This window comes from Octopus bimaculoides, chromosome 6 (assembly GCF_046866305.1).
Source record: "Octopus bimaculoides isolate indiv1 chromosome 6, ASM4686630v1, whole genome shotgun sequence".
NCBI classification, from domain to species: domain Eukaryota; kingdom Metazoa; phylum Mollusca; class Cephalopoda; order Octopoda; family Octopodidae; genus Octopus; species Octopus bimaculoides.
In genome coordinates, this window is record NC_142933.1 from 96,625,450 (window position 1) to 96,646,936 (window position 21,487).

The 21,487-nt window shown below is 36.2% G+C and overlaps 1 protein-coding gene across 4 annotated transcripts in view; it reads right to left on the reverse strand.

Annotated features, from left to right (window-relative positions):
* Window positions 1–11,651, reverse strand: part of LOC106882786 (acyl-CoA-binding domain-containing protein 5) — a 64,070-nt gene extending 52,419 nt beyond the window's left edge. The window contains exon 1 of one of the 4 annotated variants that reach the window (XM_089354329.1): window positions 10,695–10,889. In XM_089354329.1, coding sequence (XP_089210455.1) covers window positions 10,695–10,800 — 106 coding nt within the window. In that variant the 5' untranslated portion in view covers window positions 10,801–10,889. Of the gene's footprint in view, window positions 1–10,694 lie in introns of all 4 variants that reach the window. The other 3 variants (XM_089354330.1, XM_089354332.1, XM_089354331.1) reach the window with 3 other exon arrangements.
* Window positions 11,652–21,487: the final 9,836 nt, after the last annotated feature.

Below are 21,487 nucleotides of genomic sequence, written 5' to 3' on the forward strand. Positions count from 1 at the left end.
AGTTTATTTCCCAACCACACAGTTACGAGTTCAGTCCCCACAACATGACATCTTGAGAATGTATTTTCTACTACAGTGCCTTGCCAACAAAAACCTTGTCAGTAGGATACTGAAAGAAACTTTGTGTGTGTGTGTGTGTGTGCGTGCGTGCATGCGTCTCTCTCTTTCTTTCCCTCTCTTCATGTCCTAGTATGACTTGATGGTTATAAACAAACATCACCATCATACAAGTGGTGCTCATCCGTTCCCAGTTTTCTGTTAAAACATGTCTAGCCAAGGAGAAATATTGCTTTGCTTGAAAACATTTAAAGGTTGGTGACAGGAAGGGCATCCAGCTGTAGAAAATCTACTCCAATAAATTTCATTTGACTCATGAAAGCATGGAAAAGTGTACATTAAAACAATGATAATGGTGATGATGATGATGTCCTTGTATATTGTCAGAATAATTAACACATTAGAGAAAATGCTTTGCAATTTTCAGTTTCAGCCTTACATATTCTGAGTTCAAGTGTCAAATTTGCCTTCCCACTTTCAGTACAACAAAATATCAGTCAAATACTGGGATTGATATTTATATACAGCACCATAAACCTCATCGAGTAAATGTCCACTTTTCTATGCTTGCATAGATCAGATGGAATTCAGTGAAGCAAATTTTCTACGGTGGGATGCTTTTCCTGTCACCAACCTTCACCAATTTCCAAAGGAGATTTTTTGGGGTTTTTTTTCTCATCACCAAGTAAGTTTCCATAGAAAAATGGAAAAGAACAAACTCATTTGTACCACTGATGCTAATTTACAACTAAAGTCAAGACAAAGAAACACAAATACGCACATATATGTGCACACACCCATATACATACATATATATATATATAATAATAATAATATTAGGGACAAAATCCAAAATTACAGGTAAAAAACTCAATTAAAATCAATTTATAAAAAATTAAAATTAAATTGAGCCTTATAGATAAAGTATATATAAAATATATAGTTTTAGGGAAAATAACCAAGTTTCAAGAACTCATCGATGAAAATCCACTATCACATATAGAAAAATTAATAATTAAAAGCACAATAAATGAGTATAATATAAAGTAAAGTAAATATCATAAGATAAATATAATAATATAATATAATAAAAAGATACATACATACACATATATATATACACACACGCATATATATACATATACACACACACATACATATATACACACACATATATACATATACATATATTCATAAATGTACATATATACACACACACATATATACATATATATATATACACACACATACATATATATATATATATATACACACACACATACATATATATATATATATATATATATACACACACACATGTTCATAAATATATATTTGTTTTGCTTGCCTATTAATCTAACTATATGTATCTATCTTTCTTACCTATCTTTCTCTCTCTATTATTATGCATATATATATATATATATATATATATATATATATATATATATATATATTATGCAGATATATGCGCATGTTATGCTACATAGATAAATATATAAATATACATGCGTACATATGTGTGGTTGTGCATGTGTGTGCTTTTTTGTTGACATATGTAACTGTTTTCGATTTGTTTTGCATGATTTATCATATTAAAATTATGAATTGAAACCGATTTGTTGTACTTACAGAAAGGTCATTCCGGTAATAAAATGTTTCTGAATGGGAAATCATTCAAAAAGACTCAGTAGCATGACAGACAGTTTCAGGCGAATTAATCAATAATTAATTTATTGATTAATAGATTACTTAACGATAAAACCTATAGTGTATTCCAACCAGTGCGCCTTTGTTTCTGGACTGAATGACTTTCCGAAAGCACGCTAACATATGTATATATATGTGTATACATGCTTATATATACGTGTGTCTACATATATATATTTGAAGAACCCCTTTGGTTACGTATGACCATGGGATTGCACCTAGAAAGTTCCCCTCTGAGCAGAAGTCTGGGGAAGGCTGTTTATAGAAGACCAGCAGTCGCCCATGCATTCCAGCCTTCCCTCTCTACACCGCTGATGTTATCAATGGGAATGGTAAAGGCCGATACAGCTTGGCACCAGTGACATCACAACTCATTTCTACAGATGACTGAACAGCAGTAATGTGAAATAAAGTGTCTTGCACAAGAAAGCAACAGACAGCCCAGTCCAAGAATTGAACTCATAATCTCAAGAGTGTAAGCCCAAATTTCTAACCATTGAACTTTGAGTATATATTTATTGGTATGTCGATTAAAGAGCATCCATACTAAATCCATCTTCTGTTTCCTTCATCAGTTATGTATATATATATATATATATATATATATATATATGTATACATATATATATATATATATTATATATATATATATATACACACATATATATACACAAACACGTTTGTTTGTGTATATACATACACACATGTATGTATGTGCATGTGCTTACATATATATATATATATATAATACATACATTCAAACATACATACATATGCACGTACATACATGTGTGTATATATTCATTTGTGCATGTGAAAGCATAGACGAGAGGAATAGTAGATAAGGTGAGTGTATGGGTATGTATATGGCTGAGATATAAAAACAAAGTGAATGAGAGTGGGAGGAGAGAGAGATAGAGAGAGAGAATGAGTGAGAGACTGGGAGGAGGAGGAGGAAATTTGTTTTTCAGTTTGTGTTTGTATGGACATATGGCGGGCGTCAACACATACAATACACACACACACACACATATACTTTTTGTTGCTTTGAAACCGCAACCTGTTCACTGACAAAATTCCGTATATATTTCAAAGCAACAAAAATATTTTGATAAATTAAACTTAAATGTTGAAGTGAATCGAACGGTTTTTGTGTGTTTTTAAATGGCTTATAAACACCTTCCACACTGCAATTGTTATATATATATATATATATATATATATATATATAAATCAAAAATAAGCAACATGGATTTCAAGGATGATTGCAGTACGCACGTTTCATGCTACTCCAATTTATTTAAGTAATGCAAGCATTACATTAAATGCAATATAAAGAGCAATCTTCAGCTGCACGAAAATGCAGAAAATTACAGTAGAATAGACATATTACAGTAGAATATTGCATTTAATGTAATGCTCGCATTACTTAAATAAATTGGAGTAGCATGAAACGTGCGTACTGCAATCATCCTTGAAATCCGTGTTGCTTATTTTTGATTTTTTTGATCACCTATCCTTTTAGAATGGTTTTTGTATAATACCATACCATACGATATTCTGGTGCCTACGCATAAGTACCATATTCAATCTTGAATCTATATATATATATATATATATATATATATATATATATACATATATATACAGGGTGTGGTAAATAAACTGTCATCTAAATTACGCAAAAATGAAAATAACACTGACATCTCATTTTAAGAGATATATTTACCAAAATTACATTAAAATATCTTGAAATAGTAAAGAGTAAATTTATTCAATAAAATTCTTATTGGCTTCAACCACGGCCTCCAGACGACTTTGGAATCTCCTGCAACTTTTCTGGACGGTCTCCTTGTTTAAGTTGGTGAATGCTGCCATAATCCTTGCCTTCAGTTCATCTTTGGTGTTACAAGGAGTTTTGTTAGTCTCTTGCTCAACTGCACTCCACTCATAATAATCAAGGGGTTGCAGTCTGGGGAGTTAGGTGGCCAGATGTTAGGGGAGATGTAATTACAGAAATTGTCTGACAGCCATGACTGGGCTCTCCTGCATGTGTGACATGGTAAAGAGTCCTGTTGTCAGACATAGGGGTCTTCTCACAACCACCCTCTTGACCCAGGGCAGCACTATCTCCTCCAGGCACTTGATGTAGGCCACCGTGGGAAGGTGAATGGAGGCATAATGTCGCCATCACTAGCAATCACTCTAAACACCATGATGTTGAGTGGATGTTTGATTTTCATCACTCTCGGTACATGTCCTCAGATTGACACCCAAACACTCTGAGATGTTTATATTGGAGCTTCCAGCACGAATGTCAAACAGTACAGCATGTTGTTTCCAAATTTCTGGCGGAGTGAATTACGTCATGGTGTTGTTTTTTTCACAGAAGGTGCCCAACTGACTCTACTATACTGTGTAGTCAACAAAATCAAAAATAAACAATGCACAAACTAAAAAATATAAAATGACAACAATTTACCCATCGCACTCTGTATGTGTGTGTGTGTGTTTATATATATGTATATATGTGTGTATGTGTGTATATAATTTATACATATTTATATGTATATATACACACACACACATACTGAGGGCTTCTTTCAGTTTCTATCGATCAAATTCACTCACAAGACTTTCGTCAACCAGGAGTTATAGTAGAAGACATTTGCCCAAGATGCTACAAAGTGGGATTGAACCTGGCGCCATATGGCTGGGAAACAAACTTCTTAACCGCACAACCATACCTGCACCTATAGATAATCCTAGACATAAATAGAATTATAACAGAAGATTACGACACTAAGAAAAGTTTTGTATCTTTGAAATATAAATTGCATGGGAAAAAGTTTTTCAAATGCTATGAATCAATTCTGTGTCTCTATTCTTTCTACTTCTTGTTTTATTCATCGCAGGGTTATTGTCTTGAAGGATTTTACTCAAACAATTTAAGCCCAGTACTTAGTCTTAGTCTGGTACTTATTCTATAGGTTTCTTTTGCTGTGTGTTTGTTTTTTTGTATGTATGTATGTATGTGTGGAGGCGCAATGGCCCAGTGGTTAGGGCAGCGGACTCACGGTCATAGGATCGCGGTTTCAATTCCCAGACCGGGCGTTGTGAGTGTTTGTTGAGCAAAAACACCTAAAGCTCCACGAGGCTCCGGCAGGGGATCGTGGCGAACCCTGCTGTACTCTTCCACCACAACTTTCTCTCACTCTTACTTCCTGTTTCTGTTGTGCTTGTAATTCAAAGGTTCAGAGTTGTCAAACTGAGTCACGTTGAATATCCCTGAGAACTACGTTAAAAGTACATATGTCTTTGGAATGCTCAGCCACTTGCACGTTAATTTCACGAGCAGGCTGTTCCGTTGATCGGATCAACTGGAACCCTCGACGTCGTAAGCGACGGAGTGCCAACAACAACAACATGTGTGTATGTATGTATGCCATGGGTTTCCACGCAGTCTCTGTCCACCAAATTCACTCACAGGGCATTGATCAGTCCTAAGATATAGTAGAAGACACTTCACAAGGTGCCGTACAGTAGGACTGAACCCAAAACCACGTGGTTGCAAAGTAGGCTTCCTCACCATACAGAGAGGGTAATTCTGTCAAGAAGAGCATCAACAATGACCTATTCAGCAGCATACAGTAAACTATTTTGGAGATAAGCCAGTTTAGACGTGTTGCTTTTATGTATTGCAGGTCAAGACACATAAAACAAATGGAACTACAATCATACCAGGCAACAGAAGCAGCTTGTGTTTTTAATTACTTCAATGTTTGCATTAATGGTACCCATGCTGGTGACATGTTAAAGACACCCGGTACATTCTGTTGAGTGGGTGACATTAGGAAGGGCATCCAGTTGTAGAAACCAAGCCAAAACAGACAGGGGCCTAGTGTAGCTCTCTGGTTTATTAGTTCCAGTCAAACCATCCAACCGAAGCCAGAATGGAAAACAGATGCTAAATGAGGATGATGAGGATGCTAGATATATATATATACACATATATACATGAAGAGATAGAGAGACAGAGAGAGAAAGAAATGGAGAGAGAGAAACACAGGTGTGACTGAGTAGTTAAGAAGTTTGCCTCTGAACCACATGATTTCAGGTTCAGTCTCACGGTGTGGCACCTTGAGCAAGTGTCTTGGTTGATCAAAGTCTTGTGAGTAGACTGAAAATGAAGCTGAAAGAAGCTCGCTGCATATCATTTATCTTTTACCTGATTCAGTCATTAGACTGCGGCCATGCTGGGGCACTGCCTAGAAGAAACTTTTAGTCGAATGAATTGACCCCAGTACTATTTTGTTTTAAGTCTGGTACTTATTCGAAAGGTCTCTTTTGCCAAACCACTAAGTCATGGGGAGGTAAACACACCAATACCAGTTGACAAGCAGTGGTAGGGGAGACACACGCACATGTGTGTATATATATATATATATATAAATATAAATATATACATACATATATATATATATGTATATATATATATATATATATATATATATATATATATATATATGTATATATATATATGTGTGTATATATATATATATATATATATATATATATATATATATATGTGTGTATATATATATATATATATATATATATATATGTGTGTATATATATATATATATATATATATATATACATACATACATACATACATATATATATATGTATATATATATATATATATATATATATATATATATACACACACACACATATATATATAACTGTATCAGAGAAGATTGGGAGAAACAACGTGGACATTCCAGACTCCGACTGAAGAAGCAACTGGCTGCAAATGAACTGCACTAGACTCCACTCTGATTTGGGATGGTTTCTACAGCTGGATGCCTTACCTAACCACTTTATAGAGTGTGCTGGGTACTTTTATGTGGCACATAAAAACACCTTTGAGCGTTGTCGTTGCCAGAACCGACTGACTGGCCCTCATGCTGGTGGTATGTAAAAGCACCCACTACACTCTCGGAGTGGTTGGTGTTAGGAAAGGCATCCAGCTGTAGAAACTTTGCCAGATTAGACTGGAGCCTGGTGCAGCCATCTGGTTCAAACCGTCCAACCCATGCTAGCATGGAATGCGGACGTTAAACGACGATTATGATATAATGTGTGTGGGTTATGGATGGCTGAATAGATAGATAACTATGTCTGTATGTGTATGTGTGAGCGCTTGTACCTCCTCTTGACATCGAGTGACCATTGTAAATGAAAGATGATATATATAGATATAAATCTTATTCTTTGCAGAAGAGAACAAAACATTGTCAAATTGTAGTGGAGATATTGCAGATTTGTGTAACCCTATCTACAATCAAAACTAACTGCAAGTAGAAAAGATCAATTCACAGTGACCTATAAAAAAATACATCATTTTTGCTATTATTTTATTGTATTTTATTTTCCTCTGCATAAGTAGGCTGTGTCGAATGCTCAGCCAGGGACTAGAAACACAAGAGGCAGGTAAGAGGTGGTTGAGAGCTAGTAAATGACAACAGCTTTCTCTGATCACATTCATGTTTAGCTGCATGACAACTGAACAAATAAAAACACGTTGGTTAAGTAATAGTTTAGATTAGAAAGAAAGAGAGAGAGAGAGAGAGAGAGAGAGAGAGCACTACAGTGGAGGTAAAAGAATTACTAACAAATGAGTTTGTGGACTAAGATTGGTGTTGCTTAGTTTCCAAGGTCATCAAACCCTGGTCAATCAGACCAAAAGCATTCCCTTTCAGTGCAGTAAATTACCTTAGCCAATGTGTGCTTCCTTTTCTAAGATAGCAGAAAGTACGTGTATGTGTATGTGTGTGTGGGGGGGGGGGGGTAATTCGAGGTGGTTAATTTGCTATTTCGAGCAGTTCAAGCGGTGACTTACATAAGAAATTCGAACACTGCTTCGTCTTGTACAAACTGATTCCAGATTAGATCTTCTACCAACGTGTTTAATAAGGTCGATGCACTTGTTTGAGAAATACAAACGAGAAAATCAACAAATAGATACATAAGTAGTAGTAGTAGTAGTAGTAGTAGTAGTAGTAGTAGTAGTAGTAGTAGTGGTGGTAGTAGTAATAGTAGTAGTAGTAATAGTAGTAGTTCTTGTACTTTAGCGTCAAGTCAATATTCTGATTAAGCAGAGACCTATTAATCAAAAGCTTTCCAACCAAGACCATCCCAACTCTCATTCAGTCATCGTGTATCTACGTATTACTAGGTCTCACAGTAAGATCTGGTTGCTATTTCTAGCTGGTCGAGTGGCTAATCACCCTACCTCACCAACGTAGTGGCTCTCTTCTTGGCTTCAATAAATAGTGGTTATTCAAAACTAGACGGAAAGCCAGACAAGACGCACAGACAGACCAGTTGAAGGAAAGAAAGACATACTGTTGAGAAATAGAAGGATCGACAGAACAAATAAAACAGACTAACATGCATCGTCACGAAATATACCGCACGTGTGCGTATACGTGTGTCTATGTACATGAACACGCGGTTTTTTTTTTTTTTTTGGTTTTTTTAAACAAATGAGAGAATGAATATCTAATAAACGTAGAGTAAATTATTTATTTATTTGTTTGTTAGAAAGCGATTTTTATTTCACTTTTTCATTTTATTTTATATCTATAATTAGTATTACCTAAATTATTGCAATTAGAAGACGAGAAACGACGGATAAAGCACCAGCTTCGCGCGCACGCATATACACAAACACATATACGCACACACACACATATACACAAACACATAGGTACAGTGATACGTTTGATCGGTGGTCCATATGAGATTTTTGGGGTTCACACAATGAAATAGTAAATTGAGGATCAACGATAGTATTTTAAGGGCTCCTGAAAATATTTCGATTTAGATATATGTATTGGTATGTATTGCAAGAAACAGCTAGGTCTCTTTCTCTGTTTTATATAGTTTAACCTACACAAGTGCGACAAAGCAAAATAGGAATTTTGAAAGAAGTTTCTATAAAACTAGTTTTTAAACATCGAGAATAAAATAGTAATCAAAGGGGTTCATAGATAAGAAAATGGTTTAGAAGTCCTACGTCAGATGATTTATAACATGTATGTTGTAGCTTTTTTCTTTTAGTTGGTAACTCAGGAAAAGAACATTAAGTATATCTCAAGTTACACAAGCACAACGCTTCGTATATGTAATTAGAAATGAGATTACGTGACGTTCATGACTCTCTCGTGGATGTAACATAGCAAGTGTAAAATGATTGAAATGGCTTCAAATGAAAAATTATTAAAAAAAAAATAACCTTAATGTTTATACGTACAACTTGTAAGGAGACTTGCATGCGCGCCTACATAGGTACATATATTTTGATCGCGAAGAGAGCGCAGTATTTTAGACGAACCGGTTTCACAAATGAACCGTCTCAAAACTAGTTTCAATGTATTTTGTTACGTACAATAAAAGCATGATATCTACATAATAGATTAACTAATTTGTATTACATATATATAATAGATTACATAATATATATATATTATATATAAATATATATATATATATATATATATATATATATATATATATATATATATATATATATCATAGGTGTAGGTCGCGTCCGCCTCGGTAGATTTTCGGAGGCATGTTATGTGATCATACCCTACACCAGGTAATGTGGAGCTCAGACACACTGTTACCAAATGCATATAACTACAACTAAATGTGTTGAGGGCTACTTGCTTCTGTTTGTTCACTCACTCCTATATATATATATATATATATATATATATATATATATATATGCACACATGCACACTCATATAATACACACACACATTGTAATGTAAACAAGCACGATAGATAGATAGATAGATAGATATCATATTCACAAGGGAAGTTAGTGGGGAGGATTGTATGGAAACCAATGCAGGTCATTCAGGTGGAATAAAAGATGGATTCAACTATTTTGTGGATCTCATTGAAGCATACATAATACTGAATGTAAATATTAGTACAAAACCACGAATATGTAGGACAAAGGTTGGTACTTTATTTCCTGAACGTCGAAAGGATGCAAGGTAAGGTTGACCGCTTTTCTTTATTATTGTCAGAAAGGTATTCGATGAGCGGAAATTATAAGGGCAGGTTACAAAAGGTATTAGAGATAGAAAGAGGTTAAATTAAGATAAGCAACAGTATACACAGGTATGAGAAAGTTCCAAGAAGATCGCCAACTAAGTCCAAACGAAAAAGCCAGTAAATCGAATGAACACGACATCACAAAATCGGGGGCAGGAACAGATCAATTAAATTGATTCAAGGAATTTCACTGGTACTAAATTCTACCTACTCTGGAAGGCTGAAAAGGAATGTTGGCTTCAGCAGGATTTGAACTAAGAAAATAAATATGTGTAACTAATACAAAATATTTTATTCGTCCCTTGATCGTATAACAGCGACAGTGATTTCTTTTTATATACAAACAACGCTGACGGTTTTAGTTATCGATCTACACAACAAATACACCTTAAACAGGATCTCTTATCGATCTACACAACAAATACACCTTAAACGGGATCTCTTATATATAGTGCAAACATAAACTATTAAAAAGAGCAACGTCTATCCATGCTTTGTAAAAGTTGAAATAGCATTAACGTAAAATTTGATTAATCTAAACGCAAAATGACTTAGAAGATCGAAACCCAACATACGTTAACATGATGACAGATAGATAATAAAAGTGATAATAATTTCTTCTTCCACACACCATAAGAGGCCTAAACCTCTTAGAAAAGAACGGAGAGAAATATAAGAACAACGAGGTGTTTAGATCATATGAATAAAAAAAGGGGGAGGACTCAAGAAACACAAGAGAGAATATTAAAAGTAATCAACAGTTATATATTGCTTAATATACAGACCATTTTTAGGTAAGCTCCTTATAACTTTGACAGCAGCTTCAAATTTGTCTCTAGCAGACGTAACCGACATGATTTCACTGGAACAGCTCTGACTTCTCATAGACATAACGAGATCATCCACCACCAGCCATAGTCTGGAGATGTCTGCTTGTTTTTACTTTCTCTTTGTGTTACGAATAGTATCTAGGCGGCGCTACACGGTGTCTCATTCAGGGAAGGTAACTCTTAAACGAAACAGCCTACATCGCTAAGGCTTCTACTTCGTGGTTGTTTGATTTACTAGAAATAGTGCCCCAAATCTCCCTCCAGTCATGTTTTTACGTCTTTTAAATAATGTAATATTACAAGGTGTCCACAAAGTCTGGGTACATGAGGATTAACACATACTTTTAGAAATTATTATTACTTATATTTAATTGTTTATGTCATGATTTTATTTAATCCATGTACCCATATGGGGATTAACACATACTTTAAGAAGTTATTATTTCTTATATTTAATTATTTAGGTTATGGTTTTATTTACTCGATGTACCCAGACTTTGTGGACACCCTGTAGAAAACTATGTGGTTGCCCAACCTGTTGGAAAAAGTCTGGATGGTCATAATTGGACTAGTTTTTCTCACATTTCTTTTCGATCAGGCTGAAACTTTCTGGGCAATCCTATACATTTATAACCATTAACTCGATAGAATAAAAGAATAGTGATATCTCAAATATAACGATCCCGAGCCAGGATTGTTTTCAATCAAGTAATTGACTATTACGCTTCATTTCGAGTTATGCGCATGTTCAAAGAAATTTCAACACAGCATAGCATTCCTATTCCTTTTTAAGGAATCAGATTTTTTTCTCATTTAGTATCCTTTAACTCTAAGCCTTATGTCCTCAACTCTTACCCACAGCCTTAGCTCTAAAACAACTTTCAACCTCTAACACAAACTCATTCCGAAATCATTATCAATATACCTATTATAAAGCAAGGCGAAGGCGGCGGGCTGGCAGAATCGTTAGAACGTCGGGCGAAATGCTTAGCGGTTCGTGCATGAAACAAGTACACACGGACTCACACACATACGTACGTACATACGTAGCACGCCGGGCGAAATGCTTAGCGGTATTTCGTCTGCCGCTACGTTCTGAGTTCAAATTCCGCCGAGGTCGACTTTACCTTTCATTCTTTCGGGGTCGATTAAATAAGTACCAGTTACGCACTGGGTCGATGTAATCGACTTAATCCGTTTGTCTATCCTTGTTTGTCCCCCTCTGTAGGTAGCCCCTCGTGGGTAGTAAAGAAATAACACATACGTACGTACATACATACATACATAACATACATACTTACAAGTATATAAATATGTACATTGTATACATGCATGTGTGCTTGTGTCTATATATGTGTTTGTGTGTGAGTCTGTGTTTGTCCCCCCCCCATCCTTGACAACCGATGCTGGTGTGTTTACGCCCTCGTAACTTAGCGGTTCGGCAAAAGAAAACGATTGAATAAGTACTACGCTTACAAAAGAATAAGTCCTGGGATCGATTTGTTCGACTAAAGGCGGTGCTCCAGCATGGCCACAGTCAAATGACTGAAACAAATAGAAGAATAAAAGAATACGCACACACATACATACATATATATATATATAAATATATATATATATATATATATATATATATATACATACAGACATGCATACATACACACATATATATATATATATATATATATATATATATATATATATACATATATATATATATGTATATATATATAATAATATTAGGGACAAAACTCAATTAAAATCAATTTATAAAAAATTAAAATTAAATTGAGCTTTATAGATAAAATATATAGTTTTAGGGAAAATAACCAAGTTTCAAGAACTCATCGATGAAAATCCACTATCACATATAGAAAAATTAATAATTAAAAGCACAATAAATGAGTATAAAATAAAGTAAAGTAAATATCATAAGATAAATATAATATTTATCTTATGATATTTACTTTATTTTATACTCATTTATTGTGCTTTTAATTATTAATTTTTCTATATGTGATAGTGGATTTTCATCGATGAGTTCTTGAAACTTGGTTATTTTCCCTAAAACTATATATTTTTATATATATATATGTGTGTATATCATCATCATCATCATCGTTTAACGTCTGCTTTCCATGCTAGCATGGGTTGGACGATTTGACTGAGGACTGGTGAAACCGGATGGCAACACCAGGCTCCAGTCTGATTTGGCAGAGTTTCTACAGCTGGATGCCCTTCCTAACGCCAACCACTCAGAGAGTGTAGTGGGTGCTTTTACGTGTCACCCGCACGAAAACGGCCACGCTCGAAATGGTGTCTTTTATGTGCCACCCGCACAAGCCAGTCCAGGGGCACTGGCAACGATCTCGCTCGAAAATCCTACAGGAGCCAGTCAGGCGGTACTGGCAACGGCCACGCTCAAAATGGTGCATCTCATGTGCCACCCGCACAAGAACCAGTCCAGGGGCACTGGCAACGATCTTACTTGGCTTGCCGGGTCTTCTCACGCACAGCACATTTCCAAAGGTCTCGGTCAGTAGTCATCGCCTCGGTGAGGCCCAATGTACGAAGGTCTTGCCTCACCACCTCAGCCCAGGTCTTCCTGGGCCTACCTCTTCCACGGGTTCCCTCAACTGTTAGGGTGTGGCACTTTTTCACGCAGCTATCCTCCTCCATTCTCACCACATGTCCATACCAGCGCAATCGTCTCTCTTGCACGCCACAACTGATGCTTCTAATGTTCAGCTTTTCTCTCAAGATACTTACACTCTGACGGGTATTCACATTGACATTACACATCCAACGGAGCATACTGGCTTCATTCCTTGCGAGCTTACGTATGTCCTCAGCAGTTACAGCCCATGTTTCACTGCCATGTAGCATGGTTGTTCGTACGCATGCGTCATACAGTCTGCCTTTTACTCTGAGTGAGAGTCCCTTTGTCGCCAGCAGGGGTAAGAGCTCTCTAAACTTTGCCCAGGCTATTCTTATTCTTGCAGCTACACTTTCAGCGCACCCACCCCCACTACTAACTTGGTCGCCCAGATAGCGGAAGCTATCGACTACCTCTAGTTTTACAGACATGCATACATACACATATATGTAGATATATATACATACATAGATATAAAGGAGTGATATTCTTGTTTGGCCAGTATAATTATTACCACACCCTAAGCATGTAATGGCATAGATTAGATTTTCCGAGGCACAGGTGAAATTTGATTTAATCTTAAATATTTCACCTTGCTTAAAGTGGAAATTTGAACCCTCCAAAAGGTAGGGGCATGTACCACAGTTAGGTCGGCCACATTTTTTCACTTTTGGTTCTGTTGTTAATGGATACAGTCTTGCACTGGTTAATAATTTTTTCAATGATTTAGGTTGCATTTTGCTTTTGATAATTTTGTTCATTGTTTTATTTCCTGTGAGGATGGGTAGATTTTAGATGATAATGTTAAAGGCTTCGTTGTTTCTAGGGTTATGTGTGGAGATGTATGGGAGTATTTTTAAGTCTGGTTTAGTATTTCGGTTGACTTCCCTTAATGTTCGTATATCTATTTCCTTAGCTCGTTTAATGCCATCATTTATTAATGATATTGGGTAATGTCTTTTGATTAGTATTGATCTGAGTTCAAGGAGTCTTCGTTCACAAGTATAGGTGTCCGAAACTATGGTACAGATTCTTTTCGCTAGATTATAAGGTATATTAATTTTTATGTGTTTGGGGTGGCATGAGTTGAATAATAGGTATTGTTTAGAATCTGTGGGTTTAAAGAAGATGTCTGTTTCGATGTGGTTATTGACTATTTTAATTAGGATGTCAAGAAAAGGGAGTTGTTTACTGCTGTGCTCCATGGTGAATTGTATGTTGATATTAATATTGTTAAGCATTAATTTGAAATCGAGGAGTTTGTCCATGCTGTCTTTCCAAAGTATAAAGCAATCGTCCAAATATCTCTTCCAGTTCTCCTTTAAATAGCCATGGGAATGAAAAAAAGTGCCATATTTTTGTAGTGATGATTGATATATTTTAAGCTCTAGGTAACCCATTACAAGGTTTAAAATCATTGGAGCAGCTTGGGTTCCCATTGCAATTCCACATTTTTGTTGATAGTAAACTGTATCGAATATGAAATAGTTGTTCAGTAGGATGAATTTGAGTGCTGCGATTATGAATCTGTAGTTGATGCGTCCTGGGATCTCTTCTGGGTATTTTTCTAGCCAGGTGATCGCTTCTATACTATAATCGTGTGGGATATTGGTGTACAAATTCACCACATCGAATGATACTAACAGGGTTCCTTCATTTATTGTCTTTGGGAGGTGGTTAAGCATGTCTAAGTCATCCCTGATGAAGCTTTTCACATATTTTAGAAACGGTTTGAGTAAGATGTCGAGGAAGTTACTCAAACGGTGGGTTTCACAAGCAGGGCCAGCAATGATGGGTCTCAGTAGGGGAGGTCAGTAGGGAGAGGAACATTAATGCATAGGCTTGGAGAAACTTTGCAAGCTTTACAAATATGTGGATTTTTGTGTATTTTAGGTAATCTGTAGAATAGACTAGGTCTGTATTTAAAATTGGATAAATAGTCAATTTCATGTTTAGTGAGGCCCTTTCCATGTATTCGAAGTAAAGAGGATAAGTTTTTAAGTGTCTTCTGTGGGTTGTATTGTACTATCTTCTCATTGTAAATATCATTTCCCAACATGGAGAGTATTAACTTTTTGTAATACTCTGTGTCTATCACCACTACCGCACTTCCTTTGTCAGCTTCTTTAATGGTGAGGTTTATATCATTTTTTAACTCGATTAGGTCTTTCCATTCATTTACATTAAGGTTGGATTTAATTCGTTGTTTTTGTAGGGTATTAAAAGGAAAACTGGTAATGTGTTCACAGAAAGCATCAAGCACTTTATTTTTGCCTTTTGTAGCACAGTATTCACTTTTGTTTATTATTATTGGGTCATCTTCGCTGGTGTAGTTGTGAAGTGCTTCTATGAGGCGTAATTTTCGACAGAAATCCAAAGTGTTATCCTTAATTTCATTCGAGTTCGACCTGCGAGGGGTTGGAGTAAACTTTAAACCTCTTGCTAGAATTTTAGTTTGTGTAATACTTAGGATTTTTTTTTGATAAGTTGATTATTTTCGGTTGTTCATGTACATTTTGTTCCATTTCACATCTCTGTTTCTTTGATTTAGGTCTAAAAAAATGGTTGTAGTAGAATGACTGTTGTGGAAAGTCTGTATTGTGTTTGGTTTGCTGAGGAGAAAATGGGTGTAAAGTGTGTCTGTGGTAGTATGTTTGTGGTGGAGTGACTGTGTAGCGGACTAGATTATGGTTGTCCTGAGGGTTGTTATATTGTCTATGGTTGATGTGGTTTGGGTTAAATTTATTTTTGATATTGTTATGTGAGTGGAGGGAGAAGTTATGTTGTCTAGTTAGGTTGTGTCTTGTTGAATGATTGAAGTAACCATGTTGAGGGTTAAGTCTCGGAGGTAAATTCTTCCATTTATTGAGATGATGGGGTTGGATTGGTAGGTATTGGTTCCCAAAAGTTTAGGTTAGTCTGGAGGTTTCGATGGAACCTTTGATTTGTATGTAGGATGCCTTGAGGATTACATCCAGATTTTCTATTGTGGGCTGAATTCCTGAGTGTTGTTTGAAAGTTATTTTGGTGTGTAAGAGAGGTTAGGTCGGTGGAGTTGTGTCCCCTAGACCGTGTGTCGTTTGTGTTAGATAAGCGTGGGGTCATTTCTGTGTATGTTTTTGGTTTATTTTTCTTCAGGAAGGGGTTATCCGATGCGTTTTCTATGTTGAACTGTGTTTCGTAGTTAATAAAGAAATTGGCTTGTCTTTCTCAGCGTTGTAGGGAATTTGCTCGTTTGGAATACGTTTACTTTGGAATTTATGAGGCAAAATTATTGGTGTAGAATTTAACCAGCGTTCATAAATTTCTGCCTTGTGGTTGTTTTTGATCATATTCCAGAAAGAAAATTTTCTGGCTTTAAGTTTTTCATTCCATATGTGGATAATGCGGTTTTTTAATTGATAGTGTAAGCGTGGAGGGGGTTCTATCTTGTGTATCATCTGTAGGTGAATTTTCATTTAAGTAATTATTATGAGGTAAAGAATGAAGAGTGGTGCATAATTCGGACAAATGTTGATTGAGCTGTTCTAGAGATTGTTCATTCAATTCTTTTTCTTTGCCTCTTGTGTAAAGCGAGTGAGTTCATCGATCTTGCTAATTAAAAGTGTCAAGTTCGTGTTGATCTCTTTCAGTTCCTTAAGAGTCTCTTCGTTGAGAGTTTTAACTGTAGAGTTTGGAGTTTGTGGCATTTTCAATCTCACGTGTAGTGAAATACAATAGAAATATGTTACAAAAGCAAAATAGAAACTACACATGGAAATCTAAGGGGAAAGTAAAAAGAAAAAATAAGCGAAAATGCACGTTGGAAATCAACATATATTAGAGAAACGGGCCAAAACGATGGCAGAACGAGTACCTCAAGTAATTTTGAACAATTTAATTAGGGTAAGGTGAATTTGAAGTCTTACAGCCGTTTCTGAGATAACCCAAGTGGTAGGCTAGCATGTCCACGTACTGGACACCAGTACGTAGACATGCTAGCCTAGTTATGAAAGTTCTTGTTTGTCCCCATTATGTTAGCCCCTTGTGGGCAATAAAGAAATAAGAATAAGTACTAGGCTTACAAAGAATTTTTTCTAACACCTTTTAACCCCCATAACCCTTTAAGGTGATGCTCCAGCATGGCCGCAGTCAAATGACTGAAACAAGTAAAAGAATAAAAGAATGTATGGTGGCGGTGGTGGTGGTGGTGTTGCTGCGGCTGTTGTTGTTACTGTTATCATTCTAGGTTGCAAAATTTAGTCTAATAGATTGTGAATTATAAAGTCTATTTGTTTAGCGTACTTAACAACTCGCGCATTCACGAAAAGAAAACAAACAAAACAAAAACGCGCCTATCCACGTACACACATTCACGCATACATACATGCATACATACATACACACAAAGAGAGAGAGAGAGAGAGAGAGAGAGAGCTCGTCGTTGTTGTAAACTCTATGAAAAGAAGTCCTTGGAAAGCTAATCAGTAATGTAACTACAGAAGCAGATTAAAATATATTTAATATATCGCACTAAGAACGGAAATCAAGAGATAACTGTTCACAAAAACAGAATAGAAAGGCGGCGAGCTGGCAGAAACGTTAGCGCGCCGGGCGAAATGCTTAGCGGTATTTCGTCTGCCGTTACGTTCTGAGTTCAAATTCCGCCGAGGTCGACTTTGCCTTTCATCCTTTCGGGGTCGATAAATTAAGTACTAGTTACGCACTGGGATCGACGTAATCGACTTAATCCCTTTGTCTGTCCTTGTTTGTCCCCTCTATGTTTAGCCGCTTGTGGGCAATAAAGAAATAAGAATAGAATGTATCAGTTTGTTTGTTCGATTCATTCTTTCTTTCTTCTTCTTCTTCACATTAAATGAGGAGACGCTGACGGGGAAAATAAGCCAAAAGCAAAAGTAATCAAGGTGCAAACACCACGTGGTTTCAAGTTCAATATATTTTTCTACTCCCCCCCCGAAATTTTTTTGGTGGGGAGGGGTCCAGTCGATTAGATCAACCCCAGTACGCAAACTGGTACTTAATTTATCGACTCCGAAAAGATGAAAGGCAAAGTCGACCTCGGCGGAATTTGAACTCAGAACGTAGCGGTAGACGAAATATCGCTAAGCATTTCGCCCGGCGTGCTAACGATTCTGCCAGCGGCTGTATGGTAAGTAACTTGCTTACGAACCACATGGTTCCGGGTTCAGTCTTACTGTCTGTCTGTCTCTCTCTCTCTCTCTCTATATATATATATATATATAGAGAGAGAGAGAGAGACAGACAGACAGACTGAGAACGAAAGGGAGAGAGACACAAAGACAGGGCAACAGAGACAGAGAAAGATGTGGAGATACAGACAGAGATAGATAGATAGATAGATAAACAGACACACACACACACACACAATTTATTTGATTCGGCCAATTGAAAAGAACGCTTTTTAGTGTCCCCTATATTTCATGCTTGTAGCCACAGGGTGGTGTTCTAGTTAGAGATGTTTGACAACAAAGCTTGTTGTACGTGGAATCTGATCTCCTAATGGACCGGTACAAATCTTGTATTGACGCAATATGAAAATCATGTTGGTTATGACGTCACATGTTGGTGAGGAATCAATGTAAATTTAAGGGAGGTCACTCTTACATGGATTAAAATTATAGAAGGAAATAAAGGCATTAACTGAAAAACGATTTAAAAGGGTGTCGCAAGGGAGATAAGTCAGGCTGTTTGCACTTACGTTGAGTTATGCATTTTTCGTTTGCATTCTTTCGTATTTCCATATACTTTGAGGTGAGGCAAATTGAGATGGGACAGAATAAATATAATAAATAGGATACATTATATAGGATATGATAAATGATATAGAAAGTTTTTAATAAAAGATGATTGTATATAGATGTAAATAAATAAATATAGGCGCAGGATTGGCCGTGTTGTAAGAAAATTTATGAACGATTATATTTTATATCAAATTTTATTCAACTTCCAAATTTATTTTAAAATTTCCGACTTACACTTCAACTTCAGTGTCAAAATTGTGTGTGTGTGTGTGTGTGTGTGTGTGAGAGAGAGAGAGAGAGAGAGAGAGAGAGAGAGAGAGAGAGATAGAGAGAGAGAGAGAGAGAGTTGTTGTGAATCTAATAGTGTGTTATCAAATGTAATCTGAGATATCATTTATATTTAGCACTTAAATTTGGGGAAAATTTAGCTGTTCTTTCTCTCAGATCGATCGAGCGCTTTCTTGTTGACTAATGTACAAATAAAGAGCCTACAAAGTAAATAGCGTTATATAAACTTATAGTGGACGCTTAAGATTAAGTTGCTCTTGTTATTTTAAGTAGTGGTTTATACATTTAAAACGAAAGGCACGATAATATAAATGGATTAAAGGCGGCGAGCTGGCAGAAGCGTTAGCACGCCGGGTGAAATGCTTAACAGTATTTCGTCTGTCTTTACGTTCTGAGTTCAAATTCCGCCGAGGTCGACTTTGCCTTCCATCCTTTCGGGGTCGATAAGTTAAGTACCAGTTACGCACTGGGGGTCGATATAATCGACTTAATCCATTTGTCTGTCCTTGTTTGTCCCCTCTGTATGTAGCCCCTTGTGAGCAGTAAAGAAATAAGAAACGTTAGCAGGCCGGGCGAAATGCTCAGCATTATTTCGTATGTCTTTACGTTCTGAGTTCAAATTCCGCCGAGGTCGACTTTGCCTTCCATCCTTTGGGAGTCGATAAATTAAGTACCAGTTGCGTATTGATGTCGATCTAATCGAATTCCCCCCCCCCCCCCAAAAAAAAAAAATTTCGTCGTCTTGTGCCTAGAGTAGAAAAGAATATACATGGATTAACATGGTGTGAGCAAGGGAAATAACTCTTCAGGTGTTACTTTATATGCGGTCACATTAACGTCTTGGTTATTTGCTTTTACAAAAGAGCTCTTATATATAGAGGTTGACCCACAAGTAGGTTTACAGTTATCACGTAGGCACTTTAAATTTCTTTGAAATAATTTTATTACATTTAAATTTCTATCTTACAATCATATTGTTTCTTGCACCTCTTAAACAGACAATGTTTAATCTCTCAGATGCTCAAAATATCCTCCTTCAACATTGCAACATTCTTCAAACTTCTTCGGAACACCCTGACACACAGTAGGGGACAAATTCCGATCTCCATTAATTTCAGTGAATGCGTCAGAAATGTAATCTTTTAATTCATTTACTGTTTTGGAATTCTTCTCATAAACTTTATTCCTTACAACACCCTAAAGAAAGAAATCTTTTGGTGTCAGGTCAGGTGAACCTGGAGGCCATTCGATGCTGCCCCATCTTCCAAACCAACGCTGTGAAAAGGCTTGGTTAAGGTAGTCTCTTACTGTCAACTAAAAAGGGAGCTTAACAAAATTAGCTAAATTAGCATAGAATAATGTTTTCATTTTTTTTTTTTTTTTTTTATAATTAAGATCTAAACTGTTAATGCGAAAGAGATAGCTGAGTAACTACAAACATACCTTTGGGCCACCCTGTAATTTTAAATATTTATTACCTGTGACTTTTTCACACCCGAAATTATAATTATTTCCTGTGACTAGCAAAACCGTGATTTTATTCTATGAATTCTTTTTCACCTGTAATTCTATATTCATACACCTGACGGCCAAAAGTGTGTGACGAAGAGGTGATTGTCTGTCGTCCCATATAAATTTACGTATATTTAACTGACAAATTAAATAGTCACTTCTTCCACAAGTCATTACTGTACAGGCAAAGGAAATCTTGAACATTTTCACTGGCTCCTTTATAAACATTCTCTTTCGTAAATCGATTTTGCCAATTGTAATTTCTGTATTATTCTTTTATTCTTTTACCTGTTCCAATTATTTGACTGCGGCCATGTGGGAGTACTGCTTTTAGTTGGTCAAATCGCCCCCCAGGACTTATTCTATCGATCATTTTGCCGAACCGCTAAGTTACGGGGGCGTAAACATACCAACATCGGTTGTCAAGCGATGGTAGGGGACACAAACACACAAATATATACAAACAATCACCTACACACACACACACACACACACACACACACACACACACATATATATATATATATATA